Source organism: Octopus sinensis, linkage group LG10 (genome assembly GCF_006345805.1).
Source record: "Octopus sinensis linkage group LG10, ASM634580v1, whole genome shotgun sequence".
Taxonomy (NCBI): Eukaryota; Metazoa; Mollusca; class Cephalopoda; order Octopoda; family Octopodidae; genus Octopus; species Octopus sinensis.
The window spans coordinates 8,758,009-8,776,219 of NC_043006.1; the positions used below are offsets into that span (position 1 = coordinate 8,758,009).

An 18,211-nucleotide genomic window follows, 5' to 3' on the forward strand; every position below is an offset into this window, starting at 1 on the left:
TATGTCACGCTGGTGAGACCCATATTGGAGTACGGGATTCAAGCCTCTTCTCCTTATCTCCTCAAAGACATACAGCATCTCGAAAGAGTCCAGAAGCTGGCTACCCGCATGGTTCATGGTCTCAAAAATTTGTCCTATGAAGAAAGGCTGAGGACGCTCGACCTTTAATCTCTAGAAAAACGCCGCCGCCGTGGTGATCTCATTCTCGCCCACAACATCATAAGCGGAAAGTGTAACCTCTCGAAAGAGCTGTTCTTCACTCCTGCTCCAGAGCGTCGGCTGCGGGGTCATTCCGAAAAGCTCTACCTGCGACGATTTCATCTCAATCGAAGGAGAGGAGCTTTCTCCGTCCGGGTTGCGGATCCGTGGAACAAGCTGCCAGACGAGATGGTGAAGATACCGACGACCGCTTTGTTCAAAGCCTCCCTTGACCTCAAGTGGCCTGAACTCTTTACATGAACACCACCCTGTACTTAACTCCATGTCCCCCTACATGGCCTTGCTATTTGCTTTTGAGCCAAAAATTAACTAACTAACTAACTAACATCTAGCAAGATGCTAAGATTATAAACTTTATCCGTAAGTAATTTCACAGTTAAATAAAAAGTACCAAAAGATAAAAGCTTTTTTTTTTTGGTTTCCAGCTCTTAAAATTTCCAAGTAATTTAATATCATTTCTACGATACCATTTTGAGGTTATCATAATTATCATGACACTGTCTGATTTAATATACATAATAGAGATTCAGGGTCATTAAACATGTACATATAGATATATTGGGGTATAGTAAAGACGCTACGAGGGCCGAGAGTTGAACTGATAGACATAAATGTGACAGAGCCGTTTTTGGACAAGACAAGACGTTATGACCTCTAGTAAAGCATTTAAATGCATGTTGATCCAACCTATTTTGTAATATAAACACTAAATGAATACAGCGGCTGCCCTTCTTCTCTCTATTGATGTCAAATTCCCATTGCTCCTTCTGGTCATGTTTGGGAGAGTTGTGACTGCATCCATATCAATTTGAAGCGACACAAGTGCCTACTACAATTAGCGACAATACGGTACACTTGCGAGAGAGGCATATGTATTCATGTAACAGAAACGTGAGCTGTGATTTCAACAATAAACATATCTCTTGGTTTCCAGAAAAATAAATTCGATATTTCTTCCTGATTTTAGAATGTGCAAATACTAAAATTATAAAATATGTTTAATAATTTCATTTGTATTTAATTCACTTCCACAACTGTAATGCAACGGGATTTCGTACGACACAATTCCCGGTAACTGTTGCCTTAAACGTAATAGAATTTTATGTAAATACTTTCTCTTGTAGGAATGTAATAAGCATCAACCTGTAATAATAATATATTTACAAATAAATTTTTTCAGAAGTTATGATATCAAGGTTTTTAAAGTCAGACTAAAATATTTAGCCATTGGATTACGAAAATGTATTATCATTGTGGTCTCTATCAGGTCGTATTTGTGAGGGCTTGAATGTACAAATATCATGGAAGAAAAAAAACGACCAGCTTCTCTAGATATTTCCAAGGGATACTGTTTATTGCAACATAGTGAATTACTAAATTCTTTTCTTAATTGTGTGCGTTTTATTGAAGGAGAATTTTGGCCTCAGTTTTGCGAGGCTTGACAGCTAAAATATTACAATTTTAACAGTATTATGCAAATATTACTGCATCATAAATGGAGGAAGATAGGTACTTCAAGAATACTGAAGTTTCAGTGAAAGATAACAATACACAAAAAGTGACGTTGAGTATCAGTGAACACAAATTTTTGTGCAAACCAGTTTCAGATGAATGCTTATGCATTTCAAAGTAGCAGAAATGACGTACGGTTGACATCTAGGAAGACCCTTAAGTGTAATAAAAAAAATTGCAATAAAAGATATACCTGTTAATTAGATTTGAGCAGTAGTAGCAGCCGTGCAGTAATACTTTGACAATGAACGGATGACTTCGGAGGTGTAGCCTAATTACGTTTGTAAAAGGTTTATCATTCTTTGCCCCTGAATACGAATAGTAGAAGTGGTTTCACAATTTCAGAAAAGTATTATCGTTTGGAATATACACTTGGGAAAACGGTAGGTGCGCAGCCACATTGAAGATTCTTTAAAAGATAGCCAGTAATTGATACGGCATAGGTTTTAAACTTGCAGAAGTTATATATTCAGAGGTGCGAAATATATTTATTTCAAGTGAGCAATGTAGCTTGTGATTTGACGTAGGTTTAAAATTCTTCGATTGTTTTGTAGATGTCTGGAGCCGAAATAAATTACCTACATACAGGAACAGTTTAAGAAACACTGTGTCACCTCCTCTCTCTCTCTCTTTCTCTCTCTCTCTCTCTCTCTTTCTCTCTCTCTCTCTCTCTCTCTCTATATATATATATATATATATATATATATATATATATACATGTGCCCAGAGAGAATGCTTCCTCTGCTTCCATCCAACCATCGCACATTCTCTGCGTTCACTGTCTACTCCTCACTGCTATACAATAGTAGCACTAACTAGCAGACGATGAAGAGAGGATCCCATCAACATCATCAGAAGCAATAGTTCCCTGAAGATTTCCAATTTGTCCATATTCTTACGTCTATGATTGCAGAGGACGAATACCTCTCCACAGTTGATTTGGGTCGCGTAGGTAGTGGAAGCTATGAACTAAATCTATAGCGCTTTCTAAACACTGAAGCTGTTTTCTTCTTTAATCTGACTGCTTTCTACCCCTGCACGTCCGACACATAAATGTCTATATTTGCCGCCAGCTCAACTCTTGATATCAGAATATCTCTTGTGCACTCATATTTCAAGTCATGTACACCGTATGTAATTCCTATATATTCGTTGACAGCATATAAACCAGGACCAATCGTTTGAAGGCATCAGACCCTCCCAGTTCCCCATTTTATGATATATTTCTCTCCAATTTCAGTATGAGGGTATCAGGATTCGATGTTGTTATTCTGACTCTTCGAGTATTTTCAGTAACGGACTCGTGATATATATTCACGGTGATATTTCAACTCATGATATATTTTAACTCTTAACCGACTTGTGATATATTTTCATTTTCACTCTTCCGTGCAATTACAATTTTCACCTTCAGCAGGCATTTGTATTACAATTTCGAAGCGTTATCTTCTCCACCACATTCCCCTCCTAGTATGTATTGATTTGCATTGAGGTACTGATTCGTAATTCGGAATACTTTTTGCATCTGACTCATTGCAGAACACAGACACTTCTGTTTTTGTGTTGTTGTTCAAGCTATGTACATAAGCTATCCAGTTTTCCCTCCTTGCTATGTGATATAGTTCTTAACCATTTTCTTTCTTTACCTGTCTTTTAACGTCTTTTTTCCCCTGCTATCTTAAGTGCTTTCCCACCAGCATGTTACCATGGGCCTGGCGGATAGACACGCACACATTCACACCCGCACACTCATACGCATATGTAAACACACACACACACACACACACATATAAGTATACACACACGCACAGACATAAAGTCTAACTGGCGTACATATATATATTCAAAGAATGCTTATTAATCGATATCAACAGGCAGGCAAGGTGATAATCAATAAAGAAATAAATATGTGAAATTGTTCATTTAGTCTACTGTGCTGCAAAGTTTCACATCAAATATGAACTGTCATCGACGATGCGGCATTTGATACCGCAATATTACACCTCATTACATACGTCATGCTGTTGCAATTTAAAAAAAATAAAAGGAAAACTTGTTTGTCATATGTATGGAGACGGACATCACACACATACACAGAAACACACACAAACACAGAAAGAACCATATATATATATATATATATATGCACATACGCACACACACACACACACGTATATAGTGGGGAGTTTATATGTCTGTTTGTGATCATGGTTACAGATTAAATCGCTGACCGCCTGATCATAGAAGAGGAAGTTCTGGCGTTCATGGTATCAGTAACAGACACCATAAGATTGAGCTCATGTTATCATTTGGTAAAGAACACTGCACATCTTTTGTAGGAGTGTATGATCGTTTGATATAAAAACATACGGAAATGTTAACCTTACAAGCTATGAAAATAGGGCAGGCGTGATACGGATACCCACTTCAGGTATGATATAATGCTGAAATGTATTGTATAGCTAACCTCTTAAGTTTGTAAAAAAGTCATCATGTCTGTAGATCGCTGGATAATAAAACGCCATTAATACTAGAAAAGAATTATTAATACTTGAAAAAAGTGTGGGATATTATGAAGGAAAGATTGCAGAGATATCACATCATATGGTAAACAGATTTTATGAATGATGCTTAGGTATAACTGTTACAGACTATGGGAATCTTTTGCAGGAAACATAGGATATCTTCAAAACTGGCATTATCCGAACATACTTCAGTATCGCCTCAGATTCTGTATGTATTTTATCTTTTTAGGCTGGTTGATCATAGAATAACCAAGCCACTAGCTAATGATGACTTTTCCTTTCGTGGATCGGATACGACACAGGCCCAATGACTATCAAAGTCTACCTTAAAATATACTTAAAATTAGCTATTACTCTAATCACTTCTAATCACATTCCTTGGAATATCTTGTTATGGTAGACTCTTCTTGAGTACTATTTCATCGAATTCTGTCGGATAAATTAAAACAAACTGAATAGGCCAACGAAAACTTAAACGCACACCTCGTAAATGCGAAATACCCGAAGGCAGTGCCTCTGCATGGACGCATTCTGATGACTGAAACAAATAAATGGTTAAATACAAACGATGGCTTTAAAAGTATACTAACGTAGGTCACATTCATCATCTCAAGAGAACCCCACGTAATTCACAAATAAACTTTTGGTGACGCATAAGGTCCTAAGTACAATGAATCTTCCAAACACTTACAGGCCAAGACCATCATGTATAAATACGGGAACAGAAGGAGCATCAAGCTTACTTAGTGATATGAGGCCCAATATTTCTAACAATCTTGGAATTAAATTTCATTTGCAAGCACTCATTTGATCACTTGTTTTTAATCGTTTCACTAACGAATCTGAAATCATATTTGTTGAATAGGTGTTAACACATTCATGCACACACTCACATGCATGCTTAGCTGATGAGCTTTAAATGTGAATTTGGTACAGAAAGCGAAATCAATTGATACTGTGGTATCTACTCTCGTATATTTAGTTTTACAAACAGGGACGGCAATTGTTCTAAATGAATTTGCTGCATTCTTCGTGAGTTTTTACATATAGTGAGAGGTATATGGTTTTGGAGAGTTTTAACTCTGCTTTGAAGCAAACAGATATATATTGTACCCTGACTTTTAATATATATATATATATATATATAGATGAGTGTATTTTTACCTTGTTAACAATTAACACGGAAAAATAAATAAATAGTTACCAGGGCAGCAAAAATCTCACAAGTAAAGTTGTTGTAACTCCTTGTTTATAAAGGTAGAAACTTCGTATTTACTCCATTTTTTATTCATATATATATATATATATTATATATATATATATATATATATATATATATATACAGAGTGAGATAGAGAGAAAAAGACAAAGCAAGAGAGAGAGAGAGAGAGAGAGAGAGAGAGAGAGGAGAGAGAGAGAGAGAGAGAGCAGAGGAGAAAAAAGTTAGGGAGAAAATAGTGATAGAAATACTGGTAATGATGACAAGGGGAAATATCGACCTAGAATACACCAAATCTTACATAGAAGCTAATTCGATAATACACTGGTAATTTCCTGTGTAATATTAGTGCATAAGCCAGCCACACTCATGTGTGCATATGTATCTGACTGCACTGTGTAATGTGAATAATGCAGAAATTAACTAAACATTTAAAATTTGGCTCAAGGCCACATATTTCCGTGGAGAAGGTACATTTATTACATCCAAACCATTTCTAAACCGGTAAGTATTTCATCAACCCAATAGTATGAAAAACACAATTCACCTCGTCAGAATTCGAACCTAGAACACGAAGATGGATGAAATACCGTTAATCATTCGCTCGGTTCGGTGTGCTAACGATTCTGCCAACTTGCCGCCTTTGGTTTCAAATTTTCGTACGAGACCAACAAGTTTGGCGGGGCGGGATAAGTACATTACTTCAGCTACGGTGTTCAACTTGTACTTAAATTATCGAAATCGAAAGAATGAAAGACAAAGTTGACCTCGGCGGAATTTAAATTCAGAACGTAAAGGCTGACAAAATACCTATTTCTTTACTGCCCACAAAGGTCTAAACACACAGGGAGGACAAACAAGGACAGAGAAAGGGATTAAGTCGATTACATCGACCCCAGTGCGTAACTGGTACTTAATTTATCGACCCCGAAAAGATGAAAGGCAAAGTCGACCTCGGCAGAATTTGAACTCAGAACATAACGGCAGACGAAATACGGCTACGCATTTTGCCCGGCGTGCTAACGTTTGTGCCTGCTCTAAGCCTTAGATATAGATATTAATTAATGACGGAACGTCAACAGCTCAAATGTGCAAACTACTGTAACTACTACTGTACTAGCGCTATTTGTTGGTGCTTTATAAGGAGCTGGTTTGTGATATTGATTACAGAAGACACGGAGGATTCATTTTTTGGCAAAGAATAAATCTCTTGGTCAGGAGACGTAGTTCTGGGCCTTCTGATGTACGTTGCTTTGTGCATAATATATATATATATATATACACTCACAAACATATATACATTGTGTTTTTCTTGATTCTCCTCCCTCATCTCTTCATTCATCCATCATGTCTACTACTTTTTATTCCGATAATTTGTTTGGTAAACTATTAAGTCCCTCCACAAATTTCTTCACTCACTAAAGCAAACCCTTCACTGAAACATTTAAACGTAAGGCAATACAATGCCGTTTGGCAAAATTCAAATCTCAGTCAACCTGAAATCAACAACCCACAAGCACACACATCCTCTTCCCAACATATATATATTTATGCGTATTTGTGGATTTCTTCATATATTGTGCATGTATTTGCATGCGTGTGTGTTTTAGTTTTCCTCAACGTAATCTCTGCGAGTCCGAACTAATATATTCGTTTGAATTGTTTTTGTAACATTCCATTACTATTTATTTGGGAAGCAAAAGAAAAGTACAAAAAAACTGTACATAAAAATAACATTTGTAATGTGAATGTGCTATTAACCGAGATATCACTGCACTTCACTGCAAGCAGTCTCATTATAATCTGATATTTTGATTGTAAAGGATTATTCTGCCGATTTCCAATTTCACTTTATTGGAATGAATATTTTTCTTTCATTCATCTGTAGCAATTTTTCTACATTTTTTGAAAAAAAGAGAAATATATATTCTTAAAACTATTTCAATTAAGGAATCATTTCTCGACGTATTACATGATCCTTGCAGAAATGTTTGCAAAGATGCCGTCTAATTTCTGCTTGACTTTTTAATCCTATCACGTCAAGAATGACAAATGGAGACACAGGGAAAAAAAAAATATTTGGTATTAATGGAAGTGGAGTGGAAATGAAATTGTACTGAATTTATATTATATTGCTGTTTCTTTTACATTGAAAATATAAAACGAATGAATACAATATTGAAAATCGTAACCATCGATTAACAAATGAAATATAAATTTTGAATACGCTATATTTTTATGAGCAAAGTTGCATTACGTAGAAAGGTGATTGGTGGCAAATAAGGTGCAGTAAGTAAAGAAGTCTAATAAACGGAATACTGGATTAAGGAGCTGATGGGTTTAAATGCAATGGGATCCCTCATAGTGTTCATCAGTTGTAATTGCTAGAATACCTATCACAATTATACTCGAGTTCTTTCAGTTTATTTAACAAAATCATTTTAAGAAGAACTTTGTATAAAGAAATAAATGTATTTTGGAATCTTTCTCTCCGCAATATTTCATTTAACCTGATGATTTGTTGGATGCGCAAGACCAAATTTTGAACACAAACTGGAAGGTCAACGTTAGGAAAAAGACAATGTCTCCACTGTGCCGCATGTGTAACAGAGCTGCCTAAAACCAGTATAAGTTGTGACGACCGGTGATGAACCGGTTGCATTGGACACTATGTAAAATGTTGAAACTAACGTGGTATGAGCACAAACCGCAGAGGGTGGCAGAGTTGGATACCTGAAAAATCCTGTGGGATTTCCCAATTATAACAAATCAGGAGCTAGAGAATAACAAGCTGGTATTACTGGTGGTAAACAACGTGTTCCGCATATGCTATGATGTTGATGTTTAGGACCCTATTTTTCCTGCGAATAGTCAAGAAGGAAGGCGAAAAAATAGATATGTGTCATCCATCTAAGTACGAAATAGTCTGCCTATGGAAAACGGTGCCAATCATTTTCGGGTCCTTGGGGACAATATCGGATGGTATCAAAAGGAATATAATGTAAATCGGAATAGAGTGCTCAAGAGAGTTGTTACAAGAGGTTTACCTCCTCGACACAGTCAGAATAATCAAGAAAGAATTAAATTGTTGAAAAGAATAAATAGCATGGTACTGTAGGTTGCAGATAGTAAGCACGCTGCACGAGGTAGACCCCAGGAATTCCAACAAAACGTGAGTGAAAACGAACAAAAGCAACACTAATGAATCAATAATAATAATAATAATAATAATAATAATAATAATAATAATGGTTTCAAAATGAGGCACCACCACCACCTTCACCACCACAACCTTCACCACCACCACCGCCACAATCAACAACAGTAATAATTATTATTACAATTTAAAATCTATCACTCCATTCGCCTTTTATCTTACCTCTATAACCTGTTTACCAAGGCCATGGACACCAGAGTAGCTAAACATCTCAACAGCCAACAGCCAATAGAGCAAGTAGGTTTTCGTATGAAATAGACTGCTATAGATCAATTTGAATCTAGCACAGATCGTAGGACAGCGTCTGTGTATAGCTTTTGCTGATTTAGAAAAAGCCGTTGATAGCGACGGGGCGAACTCAGTGTTGAAGGTTTCGAGGCGCAATACATCAGCAGATATAGCTCAGTTATTAACACGAATAAGCGTCGCAATTAAGAGTGGGGTTAAACAAGGAAAAACCATCCCTCTCAAGCTGTATAATGTATGTTTTGATATAGTCATCAAAGATATCGACTGCACAGCCGGTCTAAACATCAATGTAGAGCAATTAACACACGTCCGATTCGGAGATAGCATTGTTCTTGCTGAAACCAGAGGCCAGTTGCAAACAATACTGACAAAGCTGAATGCTCAGAGCTCAGATAGGTCTTAAAATCAAACACCTGAAAGCAAAATGTATGCAGCTAGAATACATAGGACGACGCCCGGTAAAATGTGGGAGGCGACAGATTGAGGAGATAAAGGAGTAGATCTACTTAGGGCACACTGAATATGGGCCGATATATGCAGTAATACCCCACTGAAGGGTGAAATTGACAAAGACAACCAAAGTACTTAGTTTTGAATGTCATGTAGTTAGTCTAATAGTTTACTTAGCCGATCTGTTGTCTCACGGGAATTCAAACGAACGGAAATCCGGCTGACAAACCGTGGGGAAGAATCGCAAGCATACATATACACATACACATACTTATATACATACATATTTATGTATTTACAAAATTCAATCACAAGGCATTGGTCGGTTTGATTGCTACGAAATAAAGCAATTGCATAAATTCCCACGGTGTACGACGGAACCCGAAACTGTGTTTGCAAAGCGTTTTTCTTAACCACACAACCGATATAAATGATTTCTTCGTTGACTTCTCCACACACACTGTGTTTCATATAGAGGGAGGGGGAGGGAGTATAGAAAAGAGGTAGAATGAATGTTAATACAAGCAATGAAGGATGAATGCAAAGACAAGGCTTTGCGGCAGTCAATGTGTAAATGAATGCTATTCACAGAAGTAAAAGAGAAAAAACAAAAGGAAAACAGAAGAGGAAAATGTGGAGGAGTGAGAGTAAATAAGAGAGTAGTTATGACAAGAGTTATAACAATGGGAAATTTGTATTATATTATTATATTTTAATGTAAAAAATATTTCTCACTGAAACTTTATATTATTTTCATTACTTTGTATAAGACCAAAGACATCCGAGAAGAGTAAAACTATTCATTGTATAAAAACCATATTATTTTTCATATTGCCATAATAGCAACGTGTACATTTACACTATGTACATAATATTCTAATGAAGGTATCTGATTTTAGCTATTAAACATCTAACAATCCCCTACCCAGCTACATTTAATAGGACTATTAAAAAAGAAAATGGAAGCTTTTTAATTTAAGTTCAATATTGTATGACACAGATTGTTCACTCCTGAAACACGCACAAAACATTTACGGCAATTATAAGGAAAAGAAATGTTCAGCTACTTACCATGTCTATTTCTGTGACAGGACCCATGCTTCGAATGAGTATATGTGCCCGGATATAAAGCGGTTTACCTAGAAATGATAAACAATTTCAATATAATATCTGCGTTAAATCGAAAATTATATATGTCCCATTTGCTCTCTCAACTATTTCCTCCCTAAATATAATTCACACTTCGGAACTGATACGCTGTAATATCCAGCGTTGATATTTTCGAAGTATATATCCTACCGCGTACCTGAGAGACTTCGTCATGTGACAAGATGAAGCCACATCTATTACAAAGTCACTACAATTATTTGACAAAATTACGGATGAAGTAACAAAGAGAATATGTGTGCACAGTTTTTATGTTAACTGACACCCATTACACAGTGGTTCTAGAGCATTTAACGTGTATAACAAACAGTAATTTCACCATAGCCTATGTAAAATATATAGTTTTGAATTATTATTATTATTATTATTATTATTATTATTATTATTATTATCAATTCATGACGAAAAAATGCATCGTTTATTCACTTAATTCACTGACTTGATAGTACCGTTCTCGTTAGTAAAGCTTATGCTGTACAATATACAACTCTGTTGCCAGGCATTCAAATAGGAAAAAATAACTAGGTGTATTATAGTAACTTGGTGTTCTACATCATTGCTACCAAACCGTGATAATACTTTTTTTGCTTTATAGGATTTTCCTAGCTTGCGCAAAATTAAAGATTTTGATGTGTGATTGATGGTGCTCAAAAATTAACATCAAACTACAGCGTAGCTTGAAGACAGCTAATGATTTCGCAGTTGAACGTATGTAGCTGTCACATAAAATGGTAGCAAAATTATGAGAATAATTGGAAGATCAATAAAATTGTTGTTGCCCTTCAAGCATTGTCGCGGTGCTTTCGATAACTAGTCAAAACTGATCTGATATAATTGTACGTTTGACATTACAAATTATTGTTCTCTATGTAGTTCCGCACCGTTATTTCGTGAATATACCTCCTATACTTTATATTATTTTTCAGGAAGTGTTTTTTTTGTGTATTAAAAGAATATGAGGCTACCACTATCAGCTGTCTTGTTTAGATGTCTCCACTGATATAGTATCTACATCGCATTTAACTACATCACAGTGACATTGTATACTTTCAAGGTAATTGTAAGTAAATGAAATGGCATGAATGTAAGACAAGATGGAGTGTTTTAATTTAGTTTTAGATAGTTATTTTGCCATTCTTTTCTTTTACAATCCACATTCCATTATTGCACCCATGGATGAGAAAATAGTTGTTTAATATTTAAACCGTGTCATCACTAACTTATTCGTATCATGTGTTATTATAAGTTTCTCTCTACAGTTGTCTGTAGATTTTAGTTTCGGCACTGAATGTTCCGATGTTTCGTACAGGAATACGTCTTTGAAAGTAATGCGATCGAAGACGGAAAATAGGTAATGGCTGCATATGCACATCGTTGGAGTAATTACCCCTTCTTCCAATCCTTTAATTGTCTACGAATGTATTGCTGAAATAGCCATGATATTTATCTGTGTAACACTTTTGGATAGACCAATTTACATATTAAACACATCCTTGGCAACTGGTAAGTACATATTAACTTCTGGTAGGGACACCTTATTTTGCTTTGCAACTATACTATATTAAGGAGTATACTCTTTTACTCTTTTACTCTTTTACTTGTTTCAGACATTTGACTGCGACCATGCTGGAGCACCGCCTTAAATCGAGCAAATCGACCTCGGGACTTATTCTTTTGTAAGCCCAGTACGTATTCTATCGGTCTCTTTTGCCGAACCGCTAAGTTACGGGGACATAAACGCACCAGCATTGGTTGTCAAGCAATGCTAGGGGGAGAAACACAGACACACAAACACACACACATACATATATATATATACATACATATATACGACAGGCTTCTTTCAGTTTCCGTCAACCAAATCCACTCACAAGGCATTGGTCGGCCCGAGGCTATAGCAGAAGACACTTGGCCAAGATGCCTCGCAGTGGGACTGAACCCGGAACCATGTGGTTGGTAAGCAAGCTACTTACCCTACAGCCACTCCTGCGCCTATTGTGTTTGTTTTGTGCTAGAAGTGCATCGGTTTTAATAATTTCGTACCAGGTGTCAGGAGTGTGTTTAATATAAAACAATTGGTCTATATAATAGTGCTCGACCACTGAGCTTTGAGGTTATTGAAGTAAAAGTAACGTGTTCGTGGGTAGTTAATGGGTTAGATTTGGTGTTGAAGAACGATCAATAGTTCTTGACATCTACATATAAATCCGTTACTAATTTTTCTATCTTTCGAGGCATTGTTTAAATAGGAGTACTCGTGTATGACGTCACTTGCAGTGCTGTCATTGAATTGCATAGAAACATTGTAGAGATAAACTTAAAAAAAGCAAACGAAGTACTGCTAACACTAAACAAGGACTCAATATTGACTAAAAATCTTTTAATATATTTGCTAGTATATCATGATTGCAAAACCATAATATACTGGTGCCGTTACAAGCAATTAATAAAACATGTGTTATTAGGCAAATATGATATGCAGAATGATTCTGTATCACTGTTACAATTTCGAAGAAACCGATAGATAGATCGCTGCTTAAGTTGGTGAATTTACAATTATAGAGACATATTATCAGGAATTATTTTTCAACTTCTACGACATATCTACATTATGACGCGAGGTTAAAAGTCTTTCAATATTAATTGGTTGTCTGAGTTGGAGAACACCAGGAATTATTGATACCACTCTGTCAAACGTTGTAAAATCTACCGTTTAAAGTTCCTAAATAGACGGATAGTAAAAAATTTGTCGACTAACTATCAGTTTGAAATATTTGCCATCTTATTTATGATTACGGATAAAATAGTGCCAAATGCCTATAAAGAGAGAATAATCCATAAAGCTAAAGCAATATTAGAAAAAAATCATTCTCTGTGATTACTGGGATCATAACAGTGGTTTCAGAGGTTTTGGTAATCCTCTGTGTGATACATTTTCAATCTGACATTTCAACTCAATCATGCATTTTTGATGTCTATACTGTTAAAATAAAAGAATATATCATTTGCTCTCTCTTTAAAACATGTCTTTAATATCTTGATGAAAATGTGTTCAGTTAGGCAACCAATTTTGCACCATTCATTATATTAATGTATTTTTTGTTAGATACATACTTAAAATTATTGGAAACATATTGTCATGTACAATCTGCGTTCCTGGCATCGTTTGTGATTTATAGTGTGATTACGCTTCTGTTACCAAATTAGCAATACTCAGATATTTCTGCAGATATCCACATTCTTTGCTCGAGTGTATTAAAGTGAGTGTACAATACGTATGCAGTGGACGTAGTAAAGCTTGTATTCAAAGAAGAATGAGAAATAAATCCTTACATTAAAATGGCATTTGGCAATTATATCTCATTTCTATATTTCCAGTATATATAAATTTCCGTTAGTACAGTCAGAGATTTCCAATTCCGTTTTCTTTTAGTAAGAAGTACTGCATAGATATTCGTCGATACTATTTATATCGCTTCACATTATTGAAAGTCTTTCGCATGTGGAATAAAATACGAAAATGAAATAGTAATCAGCGAAATCCATTGAGAGATTGAGAATGATTTCAAAGCGTAGAATACCAGGTTATTTCCATGTGTCGTTCTTCACGATGTTCTTTAAGAGACTGGGAGTCATACGTGCGACAGGTTTTTAGATATAAGGTTTTAGGAAAGGAATATGCTCATATTATCGTAATTTCTTGTGTGCATACACGTAGTGAAATTTTCTTGTTAAATATATTTTCCGGAGACCATTGCCACAATTGAAGAAAATAAAATAAACTTACTATTTCTACTGACATCCATTTCCCCTTTGTCTTTAATTTTCAGATTAGTACGAATGGTTTTAGTCATTGTTATTTTCAATTCAGCCTACACCGTAATTGGCAATGTTTTTATATATTTTCTTCACAACTTTGAAGCAGCGTTTAAGAATCTTATTTTGAATCCACCTCATTCCAGATTCAGTCACACAATCGACCACACGGAGAAAGTATCTTCTACTGTAACCCCGAGATGAGCAATCACGTGTAAGTGAATTTGGTAGACTAACATTTAATGAAAGCCTTGCGAATATATATAAATATATATAATTACATATTATATTTTATATTTTATATTTCTATTTCCTTGTCTAATTATATTTACAATATATTTTGTATAATGCCTTTACTGTTATGTAATGGTGTAATAAAGTATTGTTTGGGTATCATCTGATGGTTGATGTTTGATTGATTTAAGTATGTTTCTCCATTTTCTAATTTTGTAACGAAGCATATACATATTTATTATGTGTGTGTGTGCGTGTGTATGTGTATTTGCATATGTGCATGCGTCTTGTGTCTGTGATTATACACCACGTCACTTCAAGATCGGGTAGGTTTGTTGGGTTTATAACCAATGAAGGCTGTGACCCAGCATAGCCGCAGTCCAATGAATAAAATAGTTAGAATATAAACACTAAAACTAATATGTATTAAGTGAGTTTTCGGTAAGGAAGATATATGTAATTTTCACGCCATAAAACACTTGTATATTCATTCTATACAGCACCACCCCAAACATGCATTTTCATTAAGAAACTATTACCTACGTTTTTATATGGTTCATGGATATCTGTATAGTAGTCTTTCGGTTTATCTAATTAAAGTTGTACATTTGTTATCTATATGTCGTAAGCAACTATATACCACAAGGGAAATTGACGTTGAAAATATAACTGCATCTATTTGAGTCAGGAAACTGTGTATGTATAAAGATTAGAAACGTGCATCATATATTTATAGGTATATTTCATGTATTATGGAAGAATATATTCGGCATGTTTTTTTTTACTGTGTTAATTTCTATCTCCTTTATAGTTTAATTGAACAAAGTTCATACTAAGACACCATTGTAGTCGAGTTGTTTATTAATTTTTTTCATTTAACCAATATTAGAGACTGCTCTCATAATATTCTCTGCGCTGAATTAATTAAAGGTGGGCGTGTAAAATGAACATTTATCACTATAAAGGTTTTCGTTTTAACGTATAAATATACGTAATGAACTAAATATGATTTTTTAATGAACACTAGCTGCGATTCTATCTCAACGAGTGTATTATAGATATTCACTAAAAGATTGAATTTATATGTTTGTTGGTAATTTGTAAATAAGTGTACATTTTTATGTCTAATGAGGTTGTACATAGCTTCGCTGGGGCAGGTAGGCCCATTTGTTAAACCACAGGAGTTTGTCCGTTATTTAGTCTTTGTCAGGTTTGATCGTTTAATTGAGTTTGCTAAGACAATAGCTTTACAGAAGATACGCTCATATCATTAAATATTCAGTAAACAGATACGTAATGGGGCATAAAACAACCAACACCATAACACATTACCACTAAATATCAAGAACCTGAATGTTTGGTGATGTACAACATCATTGTCTATTTTGCTGTTCTCGAAACAGTATCTTGTCAGTTAGCTTACCAAAACACGGGTATTGTTTTATAAAGCTTAAAATACTCTGTACATTTTCGGTAATACTTTTACATTTACTATTGCCTGACTTTTATTCGACATACTATTATATACTGTGGGTTAATAATCTAACCACTTTCCATACATCTCTCTGATTCTCTATTAAACACATACAAACATATACACAGACATAAACACATGTAGTTTGTCGACCACATAACAGCATATCGTCAACCCATCAGAATAGGCACTACTATCAAATTGTGGGACAATGAAGTAATAAGTTACAATTATATTAAATACAGCCACAGAGAAACACATTATAATTGAAAACAAAATGTGCAGTTGAAATCTAATATAATATACGTGAATTCGGAAAAAATGTATTTCCCAAAAAAGCAATATTACTTATATAATTAAATAGATCCCTGTCTATGTCAGTTCATACTAATGTAATTTAATAACAATATTGCTTATCTCTATTGAATGCTAGGCTGTATCTTCATGTAGTCTTTAAAAGAAAATGCTGCATATGGCTAAGCATCATTACTATTTTAAAATAGCAGTTAGCAACTGCATCAAGTATAATATATGATATGCAAAGAGTATCCGTACGGTTTTCAGTTCCATTAATCTTAGCATTGGTGAAGTGCATTAATTCTTTTATGCCATGCACACTATGATTCTTGTAAAAAGTCAGAAAGGAATTATATTAATTATCAAAAAATTATTTCTTTAAGCTGCAACTCAAATCGATGCTCATCTATTAGGTTCCTTATTATTAAAAGTCGCTTTGCGTTTTTTTTTTTGCCCTCGCACAATGAAAATTGCAAATGGAATGGAAATATGGCTTCTTTCCATCATCAAATCTAAAGATTTAAGACAGAATTTTCTTCTATAATGATATTAATAATTACAAAAAAGAAAAAAGGGAAAGAAAAAGAAAAAAATGAAAGCGGTTATATGGCTTTGATATATTTTGATAGGAACTGAGCGTAGTGTTCCGAAAGCTTTCATTTATCATATTCTTTAGATGTTTCATCTAACTTGAAGATTCTTTGAACTTTTCATTTTCGCAATTTTTTCTTTTTTCTTTTCTTTTTTGGCGCTGTGGGGGGGGGGGCGTCTTGCATAATTTTGTTCTGTCCCAGTATGACAATGATATTATGAGTATTTAGGAATTTGTTAATCACAAATAAAAAGCACATAGCTATTCAGTATCATATAACCTTGTATGAATTTTAGATGTTTAGCAGGAAAAAAAATACATCATAATATCCGTATATTCGGTACGGAACTCATAGTCAGTATTGCCACACCATATCAAAGTATTATGTTTAGTCATTATAATCAAGTATTGAGTAGCTACGCAATCAATCGTGCATGTTACATTTGATATATTATTGAGACTTATAACACATTTCATGGTGGTAAATTTCTTTTCAAATCGGATTTCTTTTTAGCATGTTCTCTATTTGTCAAAAGCAGAACGCTCTGTTTCATTACTATTATCGACGACTGTATTCCTAAAGAGCTCTTAATCGTCCCGTGGCGAGGTATACCTTTAATTCTATGCCTAAAACTGTAATGTTAAACTGTCTTCTTTAAATTATCATTGTTTTAACAGTTAACGGTATATGTCACACGTAGGAATAGTTAGTTTTATGAAAGATACAAATGCGAATTTTTTACTTCAATCCTTTCACGTTTTGCAACACCATAGTTCATAAATATTTTATCTTTATAAACTCACATGAATCCAGATCGAACAAAGAGAAAAGTATTAATGTTTAGTGCAACACTGTTTGGTCACGTCCCCGCAACGTATTGCCTTACTATCAATTAGACCGATGAGACTTAAACATAAATACTGCTTTCATTATGATGGACAGAGTTCATTCAAGCCTTGTCCCAGAAAAGCCCAACATGATCATTTTATAATATATTGTTTACTCATTCAGTGTACGATTGGGACTAGCAGCGAACATAGATACTTTCATGTTAGCGAAAAACTAAATACGATGTTTTAATGAATATTATCTGCAATTCCATCGCAACGAGTGTAATATAGGGATTCAGAATGCCCTGTTTCATTACTGTTATCGTCGTGTCTATGACTAAAGTGTTCTTAAGCGCCTCTTGACTAAGTATATCTTTAATTCTGTATGTATAATCGTATATTAAACTGA

At 34.8% G+C, this 18,211-nt stretch overlaps 1 protein-coding gene across 3 annotated transcripts in view; it reads right to left on the reverse strand.

Annotated features, from left to right (window-relative positions):
- LOC115216667 (gamma-aminobutyric acid receptor subunit alpha-5-like) overlaps positions 1 to 18,211 on the reverse strand; it is a 741,237-nt gene that overhangs the window by 261,350 nt on the left and 461,676 nt on the right. For 2 of the 3 annotated variants that reach the window (XM_036506277.1, XM_029786168.2), the window contains exon 3: positions 10,463 to 10,530. The exons of the other annotated variant lie outside the window; for it this stretch is intronic. In XM_036506277.1, the coding sequence (XP_036362170.1) occupies positions 10,463 to 10,530 (68 nt within the window). The remainder of the gene's footprint in view (positions 1 to 10,462; positions 10,531 to 18,211) is intronic. 3 annotated transcript variants of the gene reach the window in all.